A 25,442-nucleotide genomic window follows, 5' to 3' on the forward strand; every position below is an offset into this window, starting at 1 on the left:
CATCCGACGGTGTGGTACCATATCGACGGAGTGAATATGATAAATATAGTTATATACAATTCGTGTACATATCGTATGTACTTTAATACCTGTTCTTTGAATAGTTTTCTTTTTCTTTTTTAATCTTTAAATATCTTCAAATTCTTATTGAAACATCATTAAAAAAAAACCCGATATAATAATTAGCAGTCACTATGACCATAAAGCTTGGTTCCCATTGGACGCAACGAAATAAGTGGGTGCGCCACAAGTAATTTGACCAATCAGGACGCGCTGGATTGGTAAACTTACTTTCGTTGTGTCAAAGAGGGAACCAAGCTTAAGGCCAGTAAGATAATTCAAACATGATACAGTATCCAAAATAAAGAAACAAATTTAATAATTAACATGATTTCTATAATTACATTTTCAGAATACCATGCGAGTCGTAAATGGAAGACATCAATAAGTGTTGACGACTGAACTTCTCATCCTTGATTTACAATTTAACTTCAACAGCTCGATAGTTAAAATGACCGACTACTACAGCATGGATTGGAATGGAACGATGTTCGACATTGTCTCATGTTTGAAATGTACGCTTGCAGAAAACAACTGCCTACTACCAACGTATATCGTTGTTATTTTTCTCGTCTTGCTTACAATTATTCTTATTTTTGGGACTGTGGGAAATCTTCTCATAGTAATTATTGTTATATTACGACCAAAGCTACGAACAGTAATAAATTTCTTCATATTTAATCTTGCTATTTCTGATATAGCTTCATGTCTAATCGGAATACCATTCAACGCGTGGGTAAGCCTATTCCCACACAACTGGGTACTTGGGGAGGCTATGTGCCGAATTATTCCGATGGTGTTGTCATGCTGTGTGTTTGCTTCAACATTCACCTTTATAGCCATTGCTATTGATCGTTTCTGCCTTGTTGTTTTCCCCCTTCGTACGTCAACGCAGCTTGGTAAGAAGTCCTGCTGCATTGTCATCGCCCTTATTTGGTTCTTATCAATTGTATTTTGCTTACCATTTGCACTTAAGCACACAGTGTTAGATTTCATGCTTATCACTTCCACGTTGGAATGCAGAGAGATTTGGAGTGATGATAAGACAGCAGAACTATATAACTGGGGCGTTTTTTGCTTACAGTTTGTAATGCCGCTTGTAGTTGTGACTATCACCAACACCTGTATATCGGTGAAGTTATCGTGCAACGTAGCGCCAGGAACAATGAGTGCAGAGCGGCAAAAGCGGGAAAATTCTCGCAGACAACACATGAATCGAATGCTCTCGCTTGTAGTACTATGTTTTGCGTTTTGTTGGCTGCCACTCAGCGTTTATAGTCTGTATCTGTTTTATGACACAAGTGCAGGAGATTGTACTGAAAAAACATGGGAAATGTGTGGTTCTGATTTAATTCAGGAAGAGAATACCGAATTGTTCGGGTCAATAGCAAGATCGTTTGACGTTGAAACAAGTTGTAAAAATTCAAGTTTGGCGCCAGTGAAACTGGAAGGATCACAGTACACGCAGACGATCATACACACGGCAACTCTCACATTAGCGGCCACCAACGCATGCTTTAATCCACTGTTATACGCATGGATGAACGATAATTTTATGCGGGAATTTATGCGGTTATTTGCACGTGTACCTGGTTTGAGAGCACTCGTAAACCTTCGAAATAAAAACTGTGACTATACATCAATGAACGCAAGAAGTAAACAGCAATCTCAAATTAATACCAGTTGCCCAATAGTTGAGACATCATTCACAGCTACAAAGAGATCATCTATTGATGCGAATTCGCATGATGTGCAAACTAAAATTTAACATACTTTTAAAAAGAACAAAATGAGATTTAAAACAATTAATTTTCATTGTGATGCCCAAACAAAATTACTAATTAATTAACAATTTTGTAATTCGATATCATGACGCGCGCGTAAAAAGGTATATCAGTATTTAAGTACGCGCGCTAAATACTGTGTCACTTCATAGAGTCACAAAAGTCTGGAAACGGTTCTGTGGTTAGATTTGTAAGAATTAGGTTTCTGTAGGCAATTGTTTTGTAGATATCATTTATATCTAATTATGATTATTATCACTGACCTAATCAACATCACTACTATCACAATCATGAACATTATTAAGAATCATAATCTCTTCCCATCATGTTTACGCTTTGAACAATCATAGTCATCATATTCTTCATCATAATCACTACTAGTATCAACAAAATCAACATCAGAATAATTAACATCAGAATAATTGTCTTCTTCATTATATCCAGCAGTGTCATCAACATCAGAATAATTCTCATCTTTATTATCTCCAGCAGTCTCATCAACATCAACATCAGAATAAATCTCATCTTCATTATCTCCGTCAGTGTGATCAACATCAGAATAATTCTCTTCTTCATTATCTCCATCAGTGTCATCAACATCACAATAATTCTCATCTTTATTATCTCCAGCAGTGTCATCAAAATTAGAACAATTCTCATCTTCATTATCTCCAGCAGTGTCATCAACATCAGAATAAATCTCATCTTCATTATCTCCAGCAGTTTCATCAACATCAGAACAATACTCATCTTCATTTGAACATCACCATTCTCATCAGAATAATTCTCATCTTCATTATCCCCAGCAGTGTCTTCAACATCCGCATCCACATCAGAATAATCTACAGTAGTGTCTTCAACATCAACATAAGAATAAATCTCATCTTCATTATCTCCATCAGTGTCATCAACATCACAATAATTCTCATCTTCATTATCTCCTGCAGTGTCATCAACATCAGAATAATTCTTGTCTCCATTATCTCCAGCTGTGTCATCAACATCAGAATAACTCTCTTCTTCCTTTTCTCCAACAGTATCATCAATATCCATATCAGAATAATTCTCATCTTCATTATCACCAACTGTGTCATCAACCTAAGAACAATTCTCATCTTCATTATCTCTATCAGTGTCATCAACATCAGAATATTTTTCATATTCATTTTCTCCAGCAGTGTTATCAACATCCATATTAGAATAATTCTCATCTTCATTATCACTAACTGTGTCATCAACCTAAAAACAATTCTCATCTTTATTATCTCCAGCAGTGTCATCACCATCAGAACAATTCTTATCTTCATTTGAGCATCAAAATTCTCATCAGAATAATTCTCATCTTCATTATCTCCAGCAGTGTCATCAACATCAGAATAATTCTCATCTTCATTATCTACAGCAGTGTAATCACCATCAACATCAGAATAAATCTAATCTTCATTATCTCCAGCAGTGTCATCAACATCAGAATACATCTCATCTTCACTATCTCCAGCAGTGTCATCAACATCAGAATAGTTCTCATCTTTAATATTATCTCCAGCAGTGTCATCAACATCAACATCAGAATAAATCTTAATCTTCATCTCCAGCAGTGTCATCAACATCAGAATAATTCTCATCTTCACTATCTCCAGCAGTGTCATCAACATCAGAATACATCTCATCTTCACTATCTCCAGCAGTGTCATCAACATCAGAATAAATCTCATCTTCATTATCTTCTGCAGTGTCATCAACATCAGACTAATAATTCTCATCGCCATTCTCCAGCTGTGTCATCCTCATCAGAATAATTCTCATCTTCATTATCTCTAACAGTGTCATCAACATCAGAATAATTCTCATCTCTATTATCTCCAGCAGTGTCATCAACATCATAATAATTATCATCTTTATTATCTCCAGCTTTGTCATCAACATCAGAATAAATCTCATCTTTATTATCTCCAGCATTTTCATCAACGTCAGAATAATTATCATCTCCATTATCTCCATCTGTGTCATCCTCATAAGAATAATTCTCATCCCCATTAGGCTATCTACGGCAGTGTTATCAACATCAACATCAGAATAATTATCATCTCTATCATCTCCATCTGTGTCATCCTTATCAGAATAATTCTCATCTTTATCATTATCTCCAGCAGTGTCAGGAACATCAACATCAGAATAATTCTCATCTCTATTATCTCCAGCTGTGTCATACTCATCAGAATAATTTTGATTATCTCCAGCAGTGTCATCAACATCAACATCAGAATAATTCCCACCTCAATTACCTCCAGCTATGTCATCTTCATCAGAATAATTTTCGTTATCTCCAGCAGTGTCATCAACATCAACATCAGAATAATTCTCACCTCAATTATCTCCAGCTATGTCATCCTCATTAGAATAATTTTCGTTGTCTCCAGCAGTGTCATCAACATTATAACAAATCTCATCTTCACTGCCAGTACAGCATCAACATCCACATCATTACAAAAACAACATCCGAACCAACATTCTCATCACCATTTTAATCATTTTACTTTTTCATTATCAACAGAATCTTCTTAACAAGAATCTTCGTAATAAGAATCTTCATCCACAACTTCCTTGGTAATTATCATCAACAATCATTATATTAATTTTCATGATGAAAATTTTGACGACAGCATCACTAATGAGTGTGTTGCTACTGATCCAAAAGTGTTTGTCAATAAAGCTATTATTATAGAAAGTTATTATCATCATTATTATTTTCGGATCGTATTAACACAATATTGAAATTGTATCCATTATCACCATCGTCTTCGTCGTCGTCATCATAGTCATTATCACCATATCATTATCATCATAGTCATTATCACCATATTATTATCACCATATCATTATGATCATAGTCATTATCACCATATCATTATCATCAAATTATTTATCATATCGTCATAGTCATAATTACCGTTGATCATACGGTCATTACCATCATCTTAATTAATAACGTTACCATAATTGCAACATCGGAATCGTCATTATTAAGTGGCATCGTCGTATTCATCATTATCATCAAAGATATCTTGGTTTTTATCCATAATTCCTGTAACTAACGTTTATCAAGAAATAATATTCCAGAAACCACAAGTTACCGGCGATGTAAATCAATCGCCGCTCGGTATGTTTATAACTCGCGTGAGATATATCGTCTATGTTCTTTGAGTTGGCGTCGGTTTAAATTAAGCTTATATTTATTATATAAATAAGGATTTGTTTTATGTGTAAACGTATTCTAAATAGGAGTGGGGTTATCACATGGACAATGTGTTTATGCAATAAGTATTTATTGCATCGAGTTGTGTATAAGTTGCAAAGCAATTTATGTGTCTGTGTGTATTTTAAATCAAAGAACTTTCTTGAGTATAAGAGACTAATTACTATCATTGTGTGTGATTGGTGATTGGTGAATATTTATAATGTGCTGTATTGAACTTTGGAGTATTAATTGTAGTGATTTGTACGTGTTTGTATTATCAATCAAACGTAAAATAAAAAGAAACAAATTCACCTTGTGCTTTGGCCAGTTTTCAAAAGTGATCTAGTCACAAATTTTAAACTATAAATCTATATTTATAATAATTATATATCTATATCCTAACAAAGGAGTTTTATTTTTCAAAAGAGCATACAGTAGCATTTTTCTGGCGGATTTATTTATTTTTTTTTTATATTTAGCATCATCCCGTCGAAATCTCAATTGAGATCCAGTCATCTTTTTTATGTCGTTTGTTTTGGATATTAAAAATTAATCAATTTAATAATTAATATACTACTAATCGAATGCTCATAGAATAAAAACAGATAATTATTCAAAGAGCAGGGCTGCTATTCTTGTTTTTCATGTTAATATTAAGTACATACAAAATTGGTATACATGGAGCTATATTGTCCACCTGAACATTTTTTAAATGTTTATAATAATGCCATTTTAATGAAACATATTCACTTAAAAACTGAGCTGAGCTGAAAAACTAATTTATTCCGTAATTTAAAGCACATTTTTCTTTTATAAATGAATTTATATATATATATATTTTTTAAAGGAAGTGATTAATTTTATTTAAACTACAAAATTCTTATTTATCTTCATTTTTTATTTTTTGGCGAACAATACATCTTTAAAAGTATTAGCATAATGTAGTTTATTAAGTAAATTATGATATTAATAATATGACTTATCTTAACATTATATATTTTTCATATGTATATATAAGGCGAGCGTTTCGACATCATGTATTTGGTCGTACCATTTCAACGTACGTCGTTTCAACGCAGACGACGAGTGGGCCTCAACGTGTACACCGTGTATGTAACAACAATGCTGTATAATGTATGTTTAGTTTGTGCATATTCATGTATTATGTATGATCATTTCAAAACCATAAAGTTTTTGAATGGATAATGATATACATAAACCGTTTATTAATAATAGTTGTCTATAACAATAGAGTATATTTATGTATAAATAAGACATTTTAATGTATTTGTGTACAAAATCTATGTATAAACATTATAAATTCAAATATTCACAGCAGCAGGCCATTCAAGCGATTGCATAAAGTAATTAGCAATCGAAGGATGAAATAAAATATTTTCACTATTGAAAACTGAATGAGAATATTAATATAATATTGTAATACTTTATTACTGACAGATCAAGCGAACATAACACGCGATGATGAATAATAACGGTTAGGTATGTTTTAATCAGACATCACACGTATCGAAGTAAAAAAGGCTACGATAATGACCTTTTGTCGATATTGTGCGGCGTTTAACGTGTTCAACACAGGAACAACGCATTTGGCAATCCAGAGCGACGCATTTGACAACGGTACGGTTCGGCAGAACAGCTTTAGTCAGACCAAGGCAATTTAACAACAGGATGCTGATCTCCGGAGATCAAAGGGTTTATCTGTGGCTGCGACACAGTTCAGTTCCACGCCCCTTACTGATAATGCGCGCCGCGGAAAATAATATATACAGTACATTACTGTTAGTATTTGTCGCAGCCAGACATAAGATCACATGACTGTAACGAGTTCCTATTTTGACAAGGCGAGCTCAGTTGTTGTTAGATTGCCTTGTTCAGACGAGCGGTAACGGTAAGCAGTAACAGGAAAACAAAATATAGAATCTGTTATTTCTTATGACCATTTACACACAACCCAAAGCGGACGGGCGGTTGAGCGGAAACACGCTCATAGAAACAAATTCTTATTTGGCGTTGGGTGAATTAACCTTAAGAAAACACTCGGGGTACACATTTGAGCATGGTTAATCGGTATTAATTTTAAAATTGTAAAACTTCTCTAAAAGATATATGTGAAAATATGGAACCACACTTTCTTCTAGAATAATTATATTGGACGAATTGCCAATTCGTAAATGTAACGTTACAGATGTAACATTTTTGACGTAATTGTCAATTCTTGTTCTGTATCAGCAAATCTACTAAAATAATCAAATGTGTTATGAACTATGACTACTATCAGTATTTGAAGAGAAGAGAAGTGTAATTGTTTGGTATTGATATTTATAAATGCATTATGTATAGACATAACAATGCATAAGTAATGTTAACATACACTACAACAATATACAGCTTTTATGTTTAATTATTAACGTAACTATGTGTATACCTACTAACGCATCGGCGATAATGTTAATATAGACAGATAGAGTCTGACCTAATTTTATCTGTAAATATAATATATTTATAATGTGTACTTTTTGGGTTCAATTTAAAATGGGTGAAATAAATGTTTTATTTTTTATTGTTAATGTCTGTCACAGCTGAGATATTCCCATATAAATATGTAAACTGACGGTTATACAGTGCTACTTTAGTTCAGCCAATAATGTAAGAGTTTAGTGCATTGTGAATATTAAATAACAACATTATTCAAATCAAATTTGTTTCATTCATTGATGTTGTATGACTTTAATCATTGGAGTAAACCTAGGTCTACTTTTTTTATTGTTAATACTTTTGCGCTTTAGCTACTCTTCTTCTTTGTAATTACTGTATCTCCTTATATTATTTTCTTCAGTGAGCCAAACTTATACAGAACTGCGCATGCTCACATTGCTGTCGCGATAACCCTCATATGACACGCCAAATATAGCAACACAGGGGAAACCCCCCAAGCAACATTGTGACAAAACACGTTAAATGCCAAACAGTGTTTAATTCATCTGCTTGTTATTTATGATGGACACTGGGTAATAACATATTAATTATTACTTAAAGCATTCGCTCTTCGTCGATGTGTTACTGCTACTATGTTTAGGATGAGATATTTCTTAAGTATGGATTCATATCTAGACTAGATAATAGTATGGTATCATTATGTCACACATCATTTATGACCTACGTCTGGAGAACAATGTCAGGTAGCTTGACACAAAAATAATCCCACGTGACTTTATGGTGATGCTCGTAAACGCCACTCAATTTTTATCATTTATGTATGATACCCTCTGTATACCTAAATTTAAACATATATATACGTATATATACGTATTTGAATATAATGTTGGATATAACATTAAAATGTTATATCCAACATTATATTCAACGACAATATCTCTTTCAAAGTTAAAGATGTATTGTCCCCAAAAAAGATAAAAAATGAAGATTAATAAAGCAGACTTTGAATAGACCATTTTGTCGTTTTAACAAAGTTAATCATTTCCATAGGACAAAAAATGATGCTTTCAAAATAAACTGTTAAATTCAACCAAACACCTATTGAATTAATTCCAGTCAATTTTACTACTTTTTGCCTTCGATTACAGTTTTCAGGTAAATAATTTTTTTTGTGATCCAATTTTTGGTCAAAGTGAACAACTATTATGTGACATTAAAATGGCATATTAAAAAAAAACATTAAAACAAATATTTTTTCAGTGTGAAAATACATCTTTAATCGGATGTTTTATTTTTCAATTCATATTGAAAATTTCATTACACTCATTTTTATTATATAAGGAAACTACATGCGTTTTTATAAATGCTAATAATTTTAATACTTTCACAGCAAAATAATACTGTACATACATTATGGCACAAAGGAATTTTGTCTTCTAATTAAGTTAATGTAAAAGCAAGCACAATGACGCTATCGCTGTAATATTACTAACGCGTTACATTGCTATATGGCAAGTTCTACCGACGCCAAGTCACAGGCAAGAAAAAAGGGTTAAACGAGGTAATATAATCGATTATAGTATATAATAATGAAGAGCCTGAAGGCCGGTTCTATATAAATGACAGTTATAACAGTAAATTTCCACCACTGTTCCCTCAAGGTACTGTAAAACGAGCAATATCGGCGGCTACAGCAATGTTAACACGAATCAGCTAACTTGTCTATAAATTCAAACTAGGCCATTAGGTACACATTTCAATATCCATGATATAATTAATAAAAGGATAATGCCAGCTAAATATTTATAACTGATCAACTTGAACTTATTAATAGCTTGTGATATTCAGTTGAATTACAGTGTAAATGTATGTAATTCTTCCACATCTTCAGCAGCACTTAAAAGAACCTAGCACATCTTTCGAAAACCTAAGGGTTACTCCCGATGTACTAGTACACACACAGCCACTGTCACATACAGCCACTCACCAAAACTGGGCCCTGTGGAAGATCAGTGTTTGACTAAAGAAATACACAGAAATAATAAATAAATAAATAAAATAAACCTATGTACCGAAATTTAATTAAGCTTGGTCCCCGGACCCAATACAACGTAGGTGTACAATAGGAGGCACACAAGCAAGTTGACCAATCACAAGCCATAGTTGATGGCTGTTCCACCGCGATGCGCTTGCGTCTCATTGCGTTGCGTTCAAGTCGAAACCAAACTTTACAGTACGCGTATTTCAAACAATAGGTCTATATTCATCATTTTTTATTTTCTACTATAAATCATGAATCATTCGTTTAATGTAAAATGATGTGACGTAACCGGAACAAAGTAAAACGGAAAAAACACAATTTGGCTTTCAACATTACGCACTTCTTTAGAACTTTAAACGTCTGCATAAAACACATTAAAATACATTCCAACAGTCGTTTTCTTATTCCATTAGTCCGAAATTAAATCTGTTTGAATTGAATACATTAATCAATCAATCAATCACGATATAGATTAGATACAATGACCGAGATTAAAATATTGAATCATACTGAACTTTTAGTATGTGAGATTATCAAGTCTGACAAAACTACTATATTTGATACCGTAGTGTCTAAATATTTGGTTTATACCCACGAGATAATTATTTGATCCATTTACACATGACCTGGTTTTGTTTAATGTAAAGAATATTGAAAGAGCATCAACCAATAATTAATAAATTCTTCATTTATCTTTTCAAACATTGACATTAATAGGTCGGTTCAATTTATGTTTAGGATTCCGTTCGAAATTTGCATAAAATGCCACTGTATATAACATTTGTAAATGCATTGCCTTTATTAAATATTACAGATAAAAAAAATATGAATAAAACAATCATGAACTTTACATTTTCTTTAAAGCTCTGTCTACACTCTCAAACTTGATATGACAAAAAAAAAATATGATGTTCCCATATATTGACGACATACTGATATATTATATGATGGTGTCATATCACTGCCATATTTGAGCACATCACACTTTTTTTTATAGTGTAGACCGAGCTTAAGAATAATTTAATAAAAAATCCCAATGAGGTATCCCTGTTACGTCATTTTTATTTACATACGTCACAGACCTCAACCCTATATTTAAATGATGCGTTACGTAATTAATGGCGTTAGAGAAACGCTCTTTTACGTTGGTGTGATATTGTTTTTTTATAAGAATATAAGTACATTCTTAAACTAATTTCTGCTAATATTAATTATAACTATGCAACTTATCTAGGCCTATATACTCAGAACTGACATTCCATTAAATGGGAATGTATATCTACCTAGTACTTAAATAAATAATGTAAACTTTCTCAAATTGGTTTCGCTCCTTCTTGTCCCGAACCTCGTTATAACTCATTGACCCATGACCTGTTCTCTTATTGGTTTAACACGTTTTAAAGAAACATAGACCAAAAACGCTTATGAAACGCTGATATCGTATCACAAGATCGTAATTGTCATAACACTTTAATTACCCATGACATCAATAACGCATAAGATAAGATGCATTGGTGCCGTAAATAATGTTTTCTCAAGTCACAAGAGACCTTATAGATTTTCAATGGAAAAATTACAAATTATTATAGACTACAAAATAATGTATAAAATGAAATAATAATTTGTTGTATAAATATAATTCTATATAGACAGAAAGGAGACATGTTTTAATGTTTATAATTTTATTTTGATTGCATCTGCAGCAGGTGGCTGTCTTTCGAAAATAGACTACAATCACATACACCTCATTACGTAATCTATTGCTATAACTTCAAGTGCAAGTGTCACCACGAAGAGAGAAATGGCATTTCTCTGGTTACCGGTGCAATTTGATATAAATATCATACGTCATAGTTCTAGCTACCTCAGGGCAAAGCGCGACAATTTCTAGTAAACACACTTTTTAAATAAATCGTAACAAATCTAAATGTTTATTATTGTTATTGTTTCTTTTGCTTATATGGATGTTGAAGTGTTTCTTCAAACAACATCAATTGAAATGACAGGTACCTATCTCTTGTATGTTAACAACAGTGAAAACGTTAGGTAAATGTTACTAAGCACACTTGACGTCACATCAATTTGCGGCGACGGCTGTACGGCGAGCGCGCACGGCGATATCGTAAATCTCGCAATTGTTCTGAAATCATATGTACATCCCTAATACGTTGTCAAAATATGGTTCTCGGTCAAGTTGTCCTTTAAAACTAGTGACAAAGCCCGAATAATCCATCGCTTGTGAATGGTCAAATTACTTGCGTTGCGCTTATGTCCGTTGCGTCGCGCTTATGTCCGTTGCGTCTTAACGATTATTTTAGAAAAAGATGGGTATTAAGTACCCCATCAACTTTGTGACGTCATTCACAATCGTCGTCACACATTGGATACAAGTTCTACGGTGATTCATCATCAAGCTCAGTTAATATACCATTTTTCTCTCTCAATAATCGTATGCTTCAAAAAGTAATTTGATATGAAATACATTTGATCCATGATTGAAATTCTAAATCAATGTTGATGATGGAACGCGTCTCGCCTATCAATTAAATTGATAACACTTTATATACCACCTTAAGACAATTTTAATCCTGATATACAGTACACAGTCAATATAAAAGCTACACTATAATTGGAATTGAAAACACATTTCCTGCAAAGAAACGGACCATTTAACTAACCGTATAATTATGTGCTGGTAACATATACAAATAATAATGCTAGCCGTGACGGCAATAACACACCGATGTGTTGGTAATTGGTTTTGTATACAAATACAGAGTCCTTTTCCATTAAAAAAGCACAAACAAAACACATGGTAAAAACCTATATATGCTTAATTTAGGAAAATGTATCAAAAGCAGCGGCCTATTTGAATACAGATAATCTATATTATAAGTGAGAGAGTTTGTTCGTTATACACATTTTTATTACTGCACGTAACCTTGGAGTATCAAAATGACCGCAATTGTACCGGGAAAGTTCTAAACTATATTTGAACATCATCCGCTATCTAGCATCCAAGTGAGGGGTCAACATGGCCCACTTTTCCCCACTTTCGAGATGTTTGTTCGTTATACAAATTTCTGTTTCTGCCTGTAACCATACATATGGGGTATCAAAATGATCGCAATTGTACCGGGAAGGTTTTAAACTACATTTCAAAAAGTCCGGGGATTTGGTGGGAGAGGGGGGTTGGGAGATAGGGTGTGGGAGTTGGGGTTCGAGCCGGCCCTAGGTTGGCATATTATTCTGATCTTAATGATGGATATTAATTGCACTTAGTCACCATCAAATATCATTTTTGTCTACAACTTTATTACACATATCAAGTTATCAATCTTTTAATGCTAATTCATAAGTAATCAATCTAAAGTATACGCTTTAAAAGTTCAATATTACCGAGTTATAGTACATATTGGGTTGAATAGCTTGCAGGAGTTACGATTCTTCATTTGTCTTTCAGAGTCCCGTCGAATTACCTCGTCGTATTCCCGGGTCGTATTACCACGATGCTGGTTAATATATTCAAAATTGTAACAGATCATCCTAAACATTTTAAATAAACAGAAAGTTATTATTCAAGAAGCATACTTCAAAAAAAGCTAAGTTAACAAGAGTAAACTCCCTCTTTAGTTGTCAAGCGTCTTTACTTAGTCTAAATTAATATAACTAAAGGGTGTGACCGCTTCGCTCGCTCATCCTCTAGTGAGTGTACACAAAAGGTTCTCATTCATGAATAATGCTTCGGGAAACCCGAGTCTCCGGTAGTATTTCACGGGTAACATTTAATTTTAAGTAAGACGTGAGTTGCTGTTAAATCACATTTACGAATGACGTTTAAAGTTATTTATTTCGTTAACTTCACTTTTATTTCATGAAAGGTAAATAAATCGTTTACAATAACATTCAATTTCAATAGAAAGAGATGCATGACAATCCGTTTCAGAATGGTAATATAATATTAAACTCATTTATAAACATATGTCATCAGTTATAAATCCATGTTGTTCTGACTCCCATGCAGTTCTAAATTTAGACACATACACATTCATGTCCTTGTCCCTTTGACTATAGAAATAATGTTTATAAATTCCATTTATCTCTTGCTTCATTCTCGTATCCCAACATCTCTGCTAAGTGCAGCAATACGAAAGATCTTTCTCCAATTAAGCCGTAAGTTTGGAACCGGGTTTTAGTATTATTTAGTAGTTTTTGAGTTGTAATTAGAAAATCACTAAGGTTAAGGTTTTGAACTCACTGAAAAGTAGGCCCCACGTGAGGGGTATTTAATAATTCAGCTGTATTTTACTTACTAACATGTTCCTATCATCAGTGCATTTAACCTCAACCTTTCTAAACTTGAAATATAATTTATAATTTCACCCAGAGTGAACGGAACTAGATGGTGGGTAGGGCGGATAAGAAGTACGGTATAGGCCAACCAGGCGGTCGTGTAGAATATAGATTTGCTTTTGAGATTTAAGTTTCTTTATTTATAAATGAAGATCAACCAATGCTGTACATTTATAAATATCAAAAATCAATTTCGTTTTCTTATTTCCACTTCGGTCCGATATGCAATTACGGTGGATATTTATATACAACAGTAATCTCTTGTCTGTCTATGTCTATCCTCTTCGGGCCCTTTGGAACATAAGACTGCACCCGGTTCCTAGCCACAGGTTTGGCTTAGTTCCATAATTTCTATTCCAACTCTGTTCTCTCTTTTCACCACCCGTCTTTTCTTGTTGTTTTTGGACGTTCAACTGTTCTCTTCCCTTGTTGAGCCGTGAAATGTGCAAAAAGTCACATTTTTGCAAATAAACACATTTTGTACAAACATTTTGTCATCAAATGTGCGAACAACCATGACATTTGTGCAAACATGGCAGGATTACTCAAAAAGTTATTGTCAAATCTTTACCAAATTGAAATCACAGATAGATATGTTATCAGGAACAACGTCATTTGGGCGAAATCCGAACCAGGATCCTAATTCTGGACCACATTTTATTATTATTTTCAGACCTGCTAAGGTTAAAAAATAGGATACAATTTTCAAAAGTCGGCGATCTGGTACTGAGCAGTCTTAATAAATAAAATTAAATATAAATATTATTAATAATAAATAATAATAATAATAATAAAATATATATTTAAAAAAAAGGATGAATAACAAATATCCTCAGCAGGAATTGAACCAGCGATCTCAACTGTGAAAGGCTGTACAGATTACCATTACACCAAACTCAAATTCACAAGGTGTAGTACAATTAGCCTAATCACACTCAACACTAAGACACAACAATACTGTCAGGGGAATATGTAGGGGAATTATACTTTAGGCGGAGGTATGCACTCTCGGAGTACCCTTCTAGTTTTAATATTTATTCTACTCAATTTCAACATAGCAAACAGGTGTATTATCTCTTTCCCTGGTTTTCACTATTGATTTAGTAATTTGTAACTATTTTAATTATCAAACAAATAAGAATTTAATATGAACAAACAACAACATTCACCTATGACCAGCGTTTATTATCTTTGCGTTTTTACTGGTAGATGCTGCTGCACGCACTGAATGCAAACATTGATAATTGGTAAATTTAAGTGCTAAATTAAATTAATAAATTTATTTTGTGCATACTTACCTAGATAAACTAATATTTATTCTTTTCTCAACCGAACACTATTATTGTATTTCATAAGGTGGAATGTACTTCTCGGGTTAGAATTTATCTTTAATAATGGCATCGATATTTCCTTTCAATTGATTTTTTTATAAACAAGAATATTATTCATATTATAATTTTTATTGAGATTATTGCGAGTAAAAGGGCACCTTTGAGTAATGGTAGTACTTATCTGTCTATGTTATCTGTTTTTACAGCGATTAATAGTGCATTATCAAGTGATACACTTTTCCAAATAGGTGACTTTAATACTTCATGTGTAGTTCATGTTTCTAATGAGTATGAAGTAAGAAATAAATAAAAGAAAACTGAATGAATTTATAAGTCATTAACTGTTTTTACAGCAAGTAATATAGTCATTTTAACCGATAAGTTCTCATGTTAATATGTGGTGATAGTGCACCTTTAAGTGATGTTAATACTTATTTGTCTATGATATAAGACATGGTAATAGTGCACCTTTAAGTGATGTTAATACTAATTTGTCTGTGATATAAGTCATGGTAATAGTGCATCTTTAAGTGATGTTAATACTTATTTGTCTATGATGTAAGACATGGTAATAGTGCACCTTTAAGTGATGTTAATACTTATTTGTCAGTGATATAAGTCATGGTAATAGTGCACCTTTAAGTGATGTTAATACTTATTTGTCTGTGATATAAGTCATGGTAATAGTGCACCTTTAAGTGATGTTAATACTTATTTGTATGTGATATAAGTCATGGTAATAGTGCACCTTTAAGTGATGTTAATACTTATTTGTCTGTGATATAAGTCATGGTAATAGTGCACCTTTAAGTGATGTTAATACTTATTTGTCTGTGATATAAGACATGGTAATAGTGCACCTTTAAGTGATGTTAATACTTATTTGTCTGTGATGTAAGTCATGGTAATAGTGCACCTTTAAGTGATGTTAATACTAATTTGTCTGTGATATAAGTCATGGTAATAGTGCACCTTTAAGTGATGTTAATACTAATTTGTCTGTGATATAAGTCATGGTAATAGTGCACCTTTAAGTGATGTTAATACTAATTTGTCTGTGTTATAAGTCAAGGTAATAGTGCACCTTTAAGTGATGTTAATACTAATTTGTCTGTGATATAAGTCATGGTAATAGTGCACCTTTAAGTGATGTTAATACTTATTTGTCTGTGATATAAGTCATGGTAATAGTGCACCTTTAAGTGATGTTAATACTAATTTGTCTGTGATATAAGTCATGGTAATAGTGCACCTTTAAGTGATGTTAATACTAATTTGTCTGTGATATAAGTCATGGTAATAGTGCACCTTTAAGTGATGTTAATACTAATTTGTCTGTGATATAAGTCATGGTAATAGTGCACCTTTAAGTGATGTTAATACTTATTTGTCTGTGATATAAGACATGGTAATAGTGCACCTTTAAGTGATGTTAATACTTATTTGTCTGTGATGTAAGTCATGGTAATAGTGCACCTTTAAGTGATGTTAATACTAATTTGTCTGTGATATAAGTCATGGTAATAGTGCACCTTTAAGTGATGTTAATACTAATTTGTCTGTGATATAAGTCATGGTAATAGTGCACCTTTAAGTGATGTTAATACTTATTTGTCTGTGATATAAGTCATGGTAATAGTGCACCTTTAGGTGATGTTAATACTTATTTGTCTGTGATATAAGTCATGGTAATAGTGCACCTTTAAGTGATGTTAATACTAATTTGTCTGTGATATAAGTCATGGTAATAGTGCACCTTTAAGTGATGTTAATACTAATTTGTCTGTGATATAAGTCATGGTAATAGTGCACCTTTAAGTGATGTTAATACTAATTTGTCTGTGATATAAGTAATGGTAATAGTGCACCTTTAAGTGATGTTAATACTTATTTGTCTGTGATATAAGACATGGTAATAGTGCACCTTTAAGTGATGTTAATACTTATTTGTCTGTGATGTAAGTCATGGTAATAGTGCACCTTTAAGTGATGTTAATACTTATTTGTCTGTGATATAAGTCATGGTAATAGTGCACCTTTAAGTGATGTTAATACTAATTTGTCTGTGATATAAGTCATGGTAATAGTGCACCGTTAACAATTTAATTAGTATAAGTCATCTGTTTTTTTGTCTTAATTACTGTTAATACAATACAGTACAAATTACATGTAACCTTTTCCCGTGTGAATTGTAATTTTGTTTTATTCAGTTGTGTCATTGAACTGTCAGTAATCGGATTTTGTTTCTCAATTACAAACTTCAATAATAATTATTATACATACAATTTTTTAAATAGTTTTATAAATATCGTTTTCAACTTTGTAGTTTTTAGTATTGACTAAATTAGTTTCGTCATAAATTGAATATATTATTCATATTAAATTAAAAAATATTTTTTAACTTTAAAAACTTTACGAAATTGCTTCCTTTACTGTTGGTGTGTGTGTGTCTGTGATGTATGTGTGTATGTGCAGTTATGTTTACATTTATATATATAAGTATATAATATTCTTACATGTCTTCCCAATATACAAGTTTTCAATTGGATTTTTTTTTCCAATTGATAGATAAATGTTTTTAGGTTTTTTTGCCTTTTCACCTTTTTCATACATTATGATTTACTCAAATATGAATATAAAAAAAATAAATGTTTTTTGCATTTAATTGAATTAGGCCTACTGTTATTTACCTTTTTGTTGTCTGAGCTCATACAACGATATTTAATAGAAAATTCTTTTAAAACCGTCGTGTCAAAATACATTGAATTTCAGTACGCATAACCAACATGAAGAACTTACAGTCATTAAACAGTATACGAATAGATTTCAAACAATGTGATGTTTGAATCGTGCGTATGAATTAATTCATACACCAAATAAAGCCTGATCATCCGCGGCTAATCAGAAACTTTAAGAGATATCTTTCATCGAAACCAGCGGTGCACTCTTTTACGTGCTGGTTACATGACGTATAAATGGTTGGCGGGAATGTACTCGAGAACATCATTAGGATAACGCGTCTGCACGACACATAAACGTCACGTCAAATAGCCGTTAGATTCACGATCACCTGTGCAATCTTACGCAGGTCTATGATGATCATTTTCGGTTAATAAATGTACATACTTAATGATTTGCAGAAAACATGAAGGGGTTTTGTTAACACGTAGGCCTACGGCGTAAAGCTGGCGTACGGTATCGTACACGGTATTATTATTGTTTACAGAGGTTCCCATGGTGGTGAAATAAACGATGTACTTTAGCGTGTTTAACAAATGTTAAATTTTAAAATTCATAAATGTATCGTTTAGATATTGTAGGCCTACTTAGTAATGATATTTACGAAGTTTACTTAACTTTTGATTTTGGTTACATTAACTGTTTGACTGCAATGAACGGCCATGACGTCAGGCAGATGAGTAAATAGTTCATATTAGCGATTGAAACTTATCTGATATTAAATTAACACATGTCGCAGATTAATGTTTAATACCACACTTTTAAAATTAAAATCATAGTAACTTATCATTATAAACATTCAGTATCTATTCATCAAATAAGTGCAAAGAAATCTTGTGTCGTCTGCTAACGATATTTGTACAACGAGCGAGTTCAGCATCTCGGTTCTTTGATGTCACCGCAGTTTATTTGAAAAACATACTATTACCTATTAGTTTCAAATTAAATACATGCATTAATATATACATATATATATATATATATTCATAGAAGTATTGCTTACTAACGGACAATGCTCTGTGGCATTTTTAGCATGATTCGTGATTGCTAATCAACAATAACACTAACCAATGTACGTTTACAGCGATAATTTGGAAATGAATATCTCGATTTACCACTTAAATCTAACCTTTTAATAGTTTGCTTGAAATCTCTTTAGTGTGTTGTCTATAATCTCAGTTTAACTATTTACTTCGTAGACAGTGTCAAAGTAGTAAGGCAATTAATCGGCAAGCATCACGAAGACACACAACGCACATATGCGTAGCGCGATTACGTATTTTGTATTACGCGTTATGAGGGTGATTGTACGCAGCGTAATTTTTCATATGAATAGCGTGATACGTATATGCGTAGCGCGATTACGTACAGTATTGTTTGCACGTATCGATAGCAATTTCTACGGATATATAACGTAAGTGTACAAATGTATGCCATGATCATACGTGTATAACGCAACTTTTTTCTAGGTGGCGTACTCACTTATGTCCAATTATGACAAGTCAAGCGCACAAAATATATGACATTTAAATTGAAAAAAAAACATGAAAATCCCCGCGTTCATCCGTTGATTGAAGGGTATTCAAAAGGTTAGATACATAATTTTAAACTACGATCTAAATTTGTTATAAATCTGAAGAAGGCATTACAGACATTTCAATCATTATATAAAATACTTTTACTTATTGAGAGATTTGATATACAAATATCCGTTAAAGATTTTTATATACAATATTTTGAACGTCTTTTTTTAATTTTATGTATTTAGGCCAAGGATTACCAATAGTAAATGGATACACTGTACTGAGGCTACACTGGACCTACAGTAAATCTCTTTATTTTCTATTGGTGAACATGTATATAAATAATTTATCTTCCAAAATCAGCCAACCTTAACCTGAAAAGAACTATACATACACTACATACACGCAATAGTATTATATAAAGCACCGGTTATTATTGTAGTTATATCAATTTGTGAAGTGGTCTGCACCGTTGAAATCGGTCAAGTGACCTGCCCCTAACACCCTCGTGTTATACTGCCACCAATCTTCAAAGAAAGCACTCTCAGACCAATGAAAACACACTTATCCCAGAAGATCAGAACTAGGATCGTGTCGATTTCGAACCCATGCCAATAATACCGTCAATATAACACCGTAATGTTTTTCCAAAAAGTCCAATGTGTTGCTTTGGAAACAGGTGCATATAAGATTACAAAGTAATCTGCTGTATCATTGGATTTTAAAAACTGAAAGTGAACCCTTTTCTAAGAACATTCATCTCGCAAATGTCACCCATATCCAATTTTATACTCGGAGAAAAATCAATGTTATTTTAAATCTTCGTTATTAGGGAGATCACTTCCCAGAAATCCATCTCGAGTTCTTCTTCTTTTCTTTTTTTTTTTACAATTTTTGAAGTTACAGCGGTGGATGAACTCCTGTTTAATAGGTTTTGTTCTTTAAGAAGGACGAAACTTGCAGCTGAGGCTCCGATATCATCTGTATAACCATAAGATGATACCGATACATCATTTTGTTAACGCGCGTAAAAAAAGCACGTATAATTTTTATCAAAATTTGAACGATTCAACCTAGCTTTACAAATAGCCAAATAAACACTAAACACGATTAATAATAGAGAACATTAAGCACAACACAATCGTATTTAGGCCTATTTAAACTTTTTTCATGTGTATGTTAATAATCACATGTACATGTGAATGTATACAGATGTGCATTAGCTTCAAGTGTGATTCCTAACTATTAGGCCTATTGGCTGGAACGTTTTAAAACAAACCTCACTAAATGAGAACGTTTCGTTATACAATATTAAATAATTAGCTAATTTATTATGTTGATAAAACTTCATTCCTGTCCATAAGAGATTTTAAATATTGAAAATAATGTGATTGCCAACCTAGTTATTTATTTGCAAAACGATCAATTGAGGTAGCGGTTTACTTGTATGCAATGTTATTTAAGTGGACAACACTATTATTTGACAATGAATATATATATAATCTATCAAATGCAATCGATATGGGTTTAAAAAGCGACGTTGAACATAAAAACCTGATGTATCAGGTTTGTCAGCCTTCTTGAAAAACTGAAATTTAAGACATGAAAAGATTCCCGTTACATTACAGGATAAAACCAAAACTCGTATAGGTAACAATAATTCTATTAAACAAATCAATTTACAATCACGTGATCAGAATAGCACATACATGAACCTACAATACATCAAGACGATTTGCGCTACTGTATCACATATGACGCCTGTATCATAGGTATATCCTAACATAAACCAGCTTGTTTTGCAGAATTTTCCTATGACACTGGATATATAATAGCGTATGAGGAGATCATTGCAGTGAATCGAGTGATATATCCATGGCTACACGATTGAGTACTGGCCTAGCTATAGTGGTTACGTTTCACTTTAATACATTATCATTATATTGGAAACAGTATTTTAATATTGTTGTATCCACGTGATTAGTATAATAACATAATTATCTATAATATTATTCAAATAAATCCGTATTGCATTCACTATAAATGAAAATGTGTTCAAATCTGATGAGAAACAGTCAGTGACGCCAGTACACGAAGTAGACGCGCGCGTAAGAACGTTATCTATTGATACTTTTTGATATGCATGTGAGAAAAAAAATATTGTGTTACATCGGATGCATTCATTACAAATACACTGCCGACGACAATACTGATATTAATCTACAGGCATTATTACCATTTAGAAAATGTAGTAAAAGGTTCCCTTACAATATAATGTATTAGTACCTAACAATGTTGAAGAATGTGCGTTTCAATTGGCCTGAAATCATGAATTGGATATAAGTTGACAATTTAAATTTATTGTTTATGACACAAGACATTTTACTATAGATCGATTTTTAGCCGAAGGGTATAACTTGGAAACGGCCTTTTAGAAACATGTGTTTATATAGATTAAAATAATTCTTTAAGTGACAGCTTTCCGTTATAATAAATGTAAAGTTATTTATAGTAAGATTCCGTAGAATAAAACAAATGTTCTTATTTAAACAAACATTTGTTAATATATTTTTAAAGCATCGAGAAGGAGACTTAGTTTAAGAAACTATTTTGCTATGAACATTCTTAGTAACAAAGGCTAATATATGTTAGAATACAAAACGATACGTTAAATTTCTTGGCTCCTCTCGGGGAAGTCCTCTTGAAGGAGTTTCTAAAGTAAAAGTTTCAATGAAAAGAAAATAATATGTATATATAACTGATTTTCGTTTTCACATAAAAAACTAAGGGAAATGCAATCCCGTGTTGTTACAAAGTAATCAACCGCCTATGCGCATGACCATTGGATATACTTATATCTCTTTCCTTATTGGCTAAAAGTTTACTGTGATGGCGCTCTATAGTTAGAAGTGACTGGTGAAAAACAAAAAAACTACGCAGTTCAATCAGCTATCAATTTTGTTATATGCCTAATATAAGAAAAGTGAAATAAAATAAGATAAACAATGTTCTGTTGATAACATGTTTACACCAACAGACATAAGAGTGTGTATTTGCGTATAACATTCCATAAAATGACAAACCGCGTTTAATGATCGCGTGGCTTACTTGTCAACTAACAAAATAATTCTATAATCTTGTGCAGAATGTCTTCCTTCATAACATATCAATCTCAATATTCACAGAATATGAGAAGTAGGCTAAAACCAATTCATAGTGTTTTGATTAACATGATCTATATTTATGGGTCATAATGTCATTAAAATGTAAATATAATGGCCTGTTGTCATAAAACAACATTATGTAATTTGCTAATAGTCATTGCACTTTCTTAATAATGAAGATGTGTATGCAAGCTTTTAACGACAAAAAGGGAAGAAAATCTCGAACATAATATGCAGTCACTTAATAAACAGAATTGAGAATTTAAACAGACATTTGGTCTTTACGACAACATGCACTCTTTATTTATGTAAAGAAGAAAAACGAAGAACTGTGCACGGTTGATGCCAACTTGATGGCCTACTTATGACGTAATTTTACTAAATGTAGGCCTACTCAATCTTCATAAAAAAAGGTTTAAACTTTGATGATTTCGATGTATCAGAACACCATAAATAAATAACATTGACCGACTAGCCCATTCAATCAGTTTCCTTATGAATGTTTTAAGATATTTCGATATATTGGTGATTGGTTTATTGATGTTATAAAACTTGGAAATTAAATTTAAACTTAAATTGCATATTGAACTAGATTTTGAAATGGCTCCCGTAGAAAATTTACGACCAGTAAATGATATTAATAGAGAAATTGAAGATCAAATGAGATGCATTGAAAAAGAAAACTAGTTAAAAACGAAACATTTGTATTATCTAGTAATCTAGTTCACAACAAAACTTTAGAAAGGCTACATACGAAATACAACTTTTTGGAAAACAGAAATCGTTTTTATAAGCAAACATAAAAATGGGAGAAAATGAATGTAAGTAACATAAAAAAAAACTCGTAAATACGAATGCATGTCGGCAGAAATTTTGAATTTTAATAAAACTTTGGAAAGAAATCAAACACACCGATATAATTCAATGTACTTTTATAAAAACAGGTGCGATACAGATATCAACATTAAGTATTAGTTTTAGTAATCTAATTCCTGATAATTTATTTATTCTAACCACTAATGATGGTTCAAGACAATGTTAGTTTTATCTTTAGTAGAAAGAAATGAATCATCGCAGTACAGATCCATATGTATATATTTTTTATTCGGTTTATATACTCATACTCATGCAACAGAAGTTGAAATTTGTATGAGTTTCCAAAAAAATATTTTCTGTCTCATGTTTTTAACAATGGGTTATTCGGATGATTAACGCAATGCATTTGGCTGTAGATTAGGCATAGGCCTACGGCTTCTAACAATTGGCTGTTGATTAGCAACATCAAGTGGTATGATTCATGCTTTAACAATTGATTGAATTTAACAAAATTCAGATAAACAAATAACTAAAAAAAACTATTGAAAAGTTAAAAGCAGACCATCCGACCACCGGAAGAGAGCAGTCGAACAGCAAAGACGAATAGTCAACAGAAGCAAAGCTACACTATCAAACTAGTTTGAGAAAAAAATTGTGATGTGCCCAAATATGGTTGTGATATGCTTAAATATGGTAGTGATATGACATCATCATGTCCATATTAAAGGAACACGTCACATTTTGTTGTCACATAAAGTTTGATAGTGTAGACAGAGCTTAAGATTATAGTCAGATAAAGAAAGAGAAGCGTCATCAGTTCTATTAACGCAACGCACTTGGCTGTAGATTACGGCTTCTAACAATTGGCTGTTGATTAGCAAGATAAGTGGAATAAGGTCTCCTTTACTCAATCACTTGAAAGTATACAGTAGTTGAATTCATGCTTTAACAGACTACTTTCTACTGCTACATTACATGATAAAGTGTACAGTATGCTTTACTGAATGGTGATAATTATACTTAATGGCTGAAAGCTATTTCAATGATTATATTTTAGGCCTATGTAATTATTAAACAGCACAATGGGTTTATGTATGTTTGTGCAAGACGACTCAATCCGAAAATTGTTCTCCTTTAATATAAAATGTACACAATTTATTTCACGGCGTAATGACATTTCACAGACACGTAAATGTAAAGTAAAGCGTATTAAACCATAGGAGACCTAGCACTTTTACGAGATGAAAATTTAAACTTGATTCAAACTCTGAAATTGTTCTCCGGAGGAGATTGTTAACCAAAATGAGTGGAACGGGATTTGGACGAAAAGAGCAATTTAAAATAATACCATGCACAAAATATAGAACAACATAAAAAGGATAACAACATGCGTATGTTACGTTGCTTAGATTAGGCAAAGTAATTAAAATGTTCAAAAAGGGACATGTTAAAAGAAGTAATGGTGGTGATATCAGGTTCTTTTGTACATTTAAGCCGACTACAGCAATTCGCCGAAACAATTAAAATATTCCTGTTATGCAACAAAAATATATAAAAAAACAACAGCCTGAAACAGTATTTCATGAAAAAAGCAATCATCATACTCGATATAACAAACGCACATATTACGTACAAATTACGTACCTTCTACTTCCTTGATTACAATGGTTCCTCTTTACTAATTAACATTAACAAAAATGCAATTATGTTTACATACAAGTGTAATAAAGCGACACTTTATTAATAACTCGTACACGAAGGCTTAATTTTATGCAGGGTTTATTCTTTAAATAACATATGATACTACATACATATCCTGGAAACACTGATAATAAATTGTAAGGCCTCGCACATAACACCGCCTTCAACCACAACGTCCCTTTCAATGCCGTTTTACGTGATTGGCATTATACTGTAGTGTACAAGCATAATTTGC

At 32.3% G+C, this 25,442-nt stretch overlaps 2 protein-coding genes across 2 annotated transcripts in view; one reads left to right on the forward strand and one right to left on the reverse strand.

The window, feature by feature from the left end:
* Positions 1 to 730: 730 nt before the first annotated feature.
* On the forward strand, positions 731 to 7,795 carry LOC144836829 (prolactin-releasing peptide receptor-like). The gene has a single exon (XM_078691702.1). It carries the CDS (start codon positions 836 to 838, stop codon positions 1,826 to 1,828), a length of 993 nt encoding a protein of 330 aa, XP_078547828.1. The 5' UTR covers positions 731 to 835; the 3' UTR covers positions 1,829 to 7,795.
* Positions 7,796 to 12,969: 5,174 nt separating this feature from the next.
* The window catches only part of LOC144837872 (alpha-L-iduronidase-like), an 87,023-nt gene continuing 74,550 nt past the window's right edge, over positions 12,970 to 25,442 (reverse strand). Inside the window, exon 16 of the transcript XR_013611562.1 lies at positions 12,970 to 13,126. The gene's annotated coding sequence lies outside the window, so the exon portion shown is untranslated. The remainder of the gene's footprint in view (positions 13,127 to 25,442) is intronic.

The sequence above is a fragment of the Antedon bifida genome, chromosome 3 (genome assembly GCF_963402885.1).
Source record: "Antedon bifida chromosome 3, ecAntBifi1.1, whole genome shotgun sequence".
Classification (NCBI taxonomy): domain Eukaryota; kingdom Metazoa; phylum Echinodermata; class Crinoidea; order Comatulida; family Antedonidae; genus Antedon; species Antedon bifida.

What these genes read in the sequence shown, in the direction of transcription:
- LOC144836829 (XM_078691702.1), top strand. Translation starts at nt 836, where the DNA reads ATGTGCCGAATTATTCCGATGGTGTTGTCATGCTGTGTGTTTGCTTCA.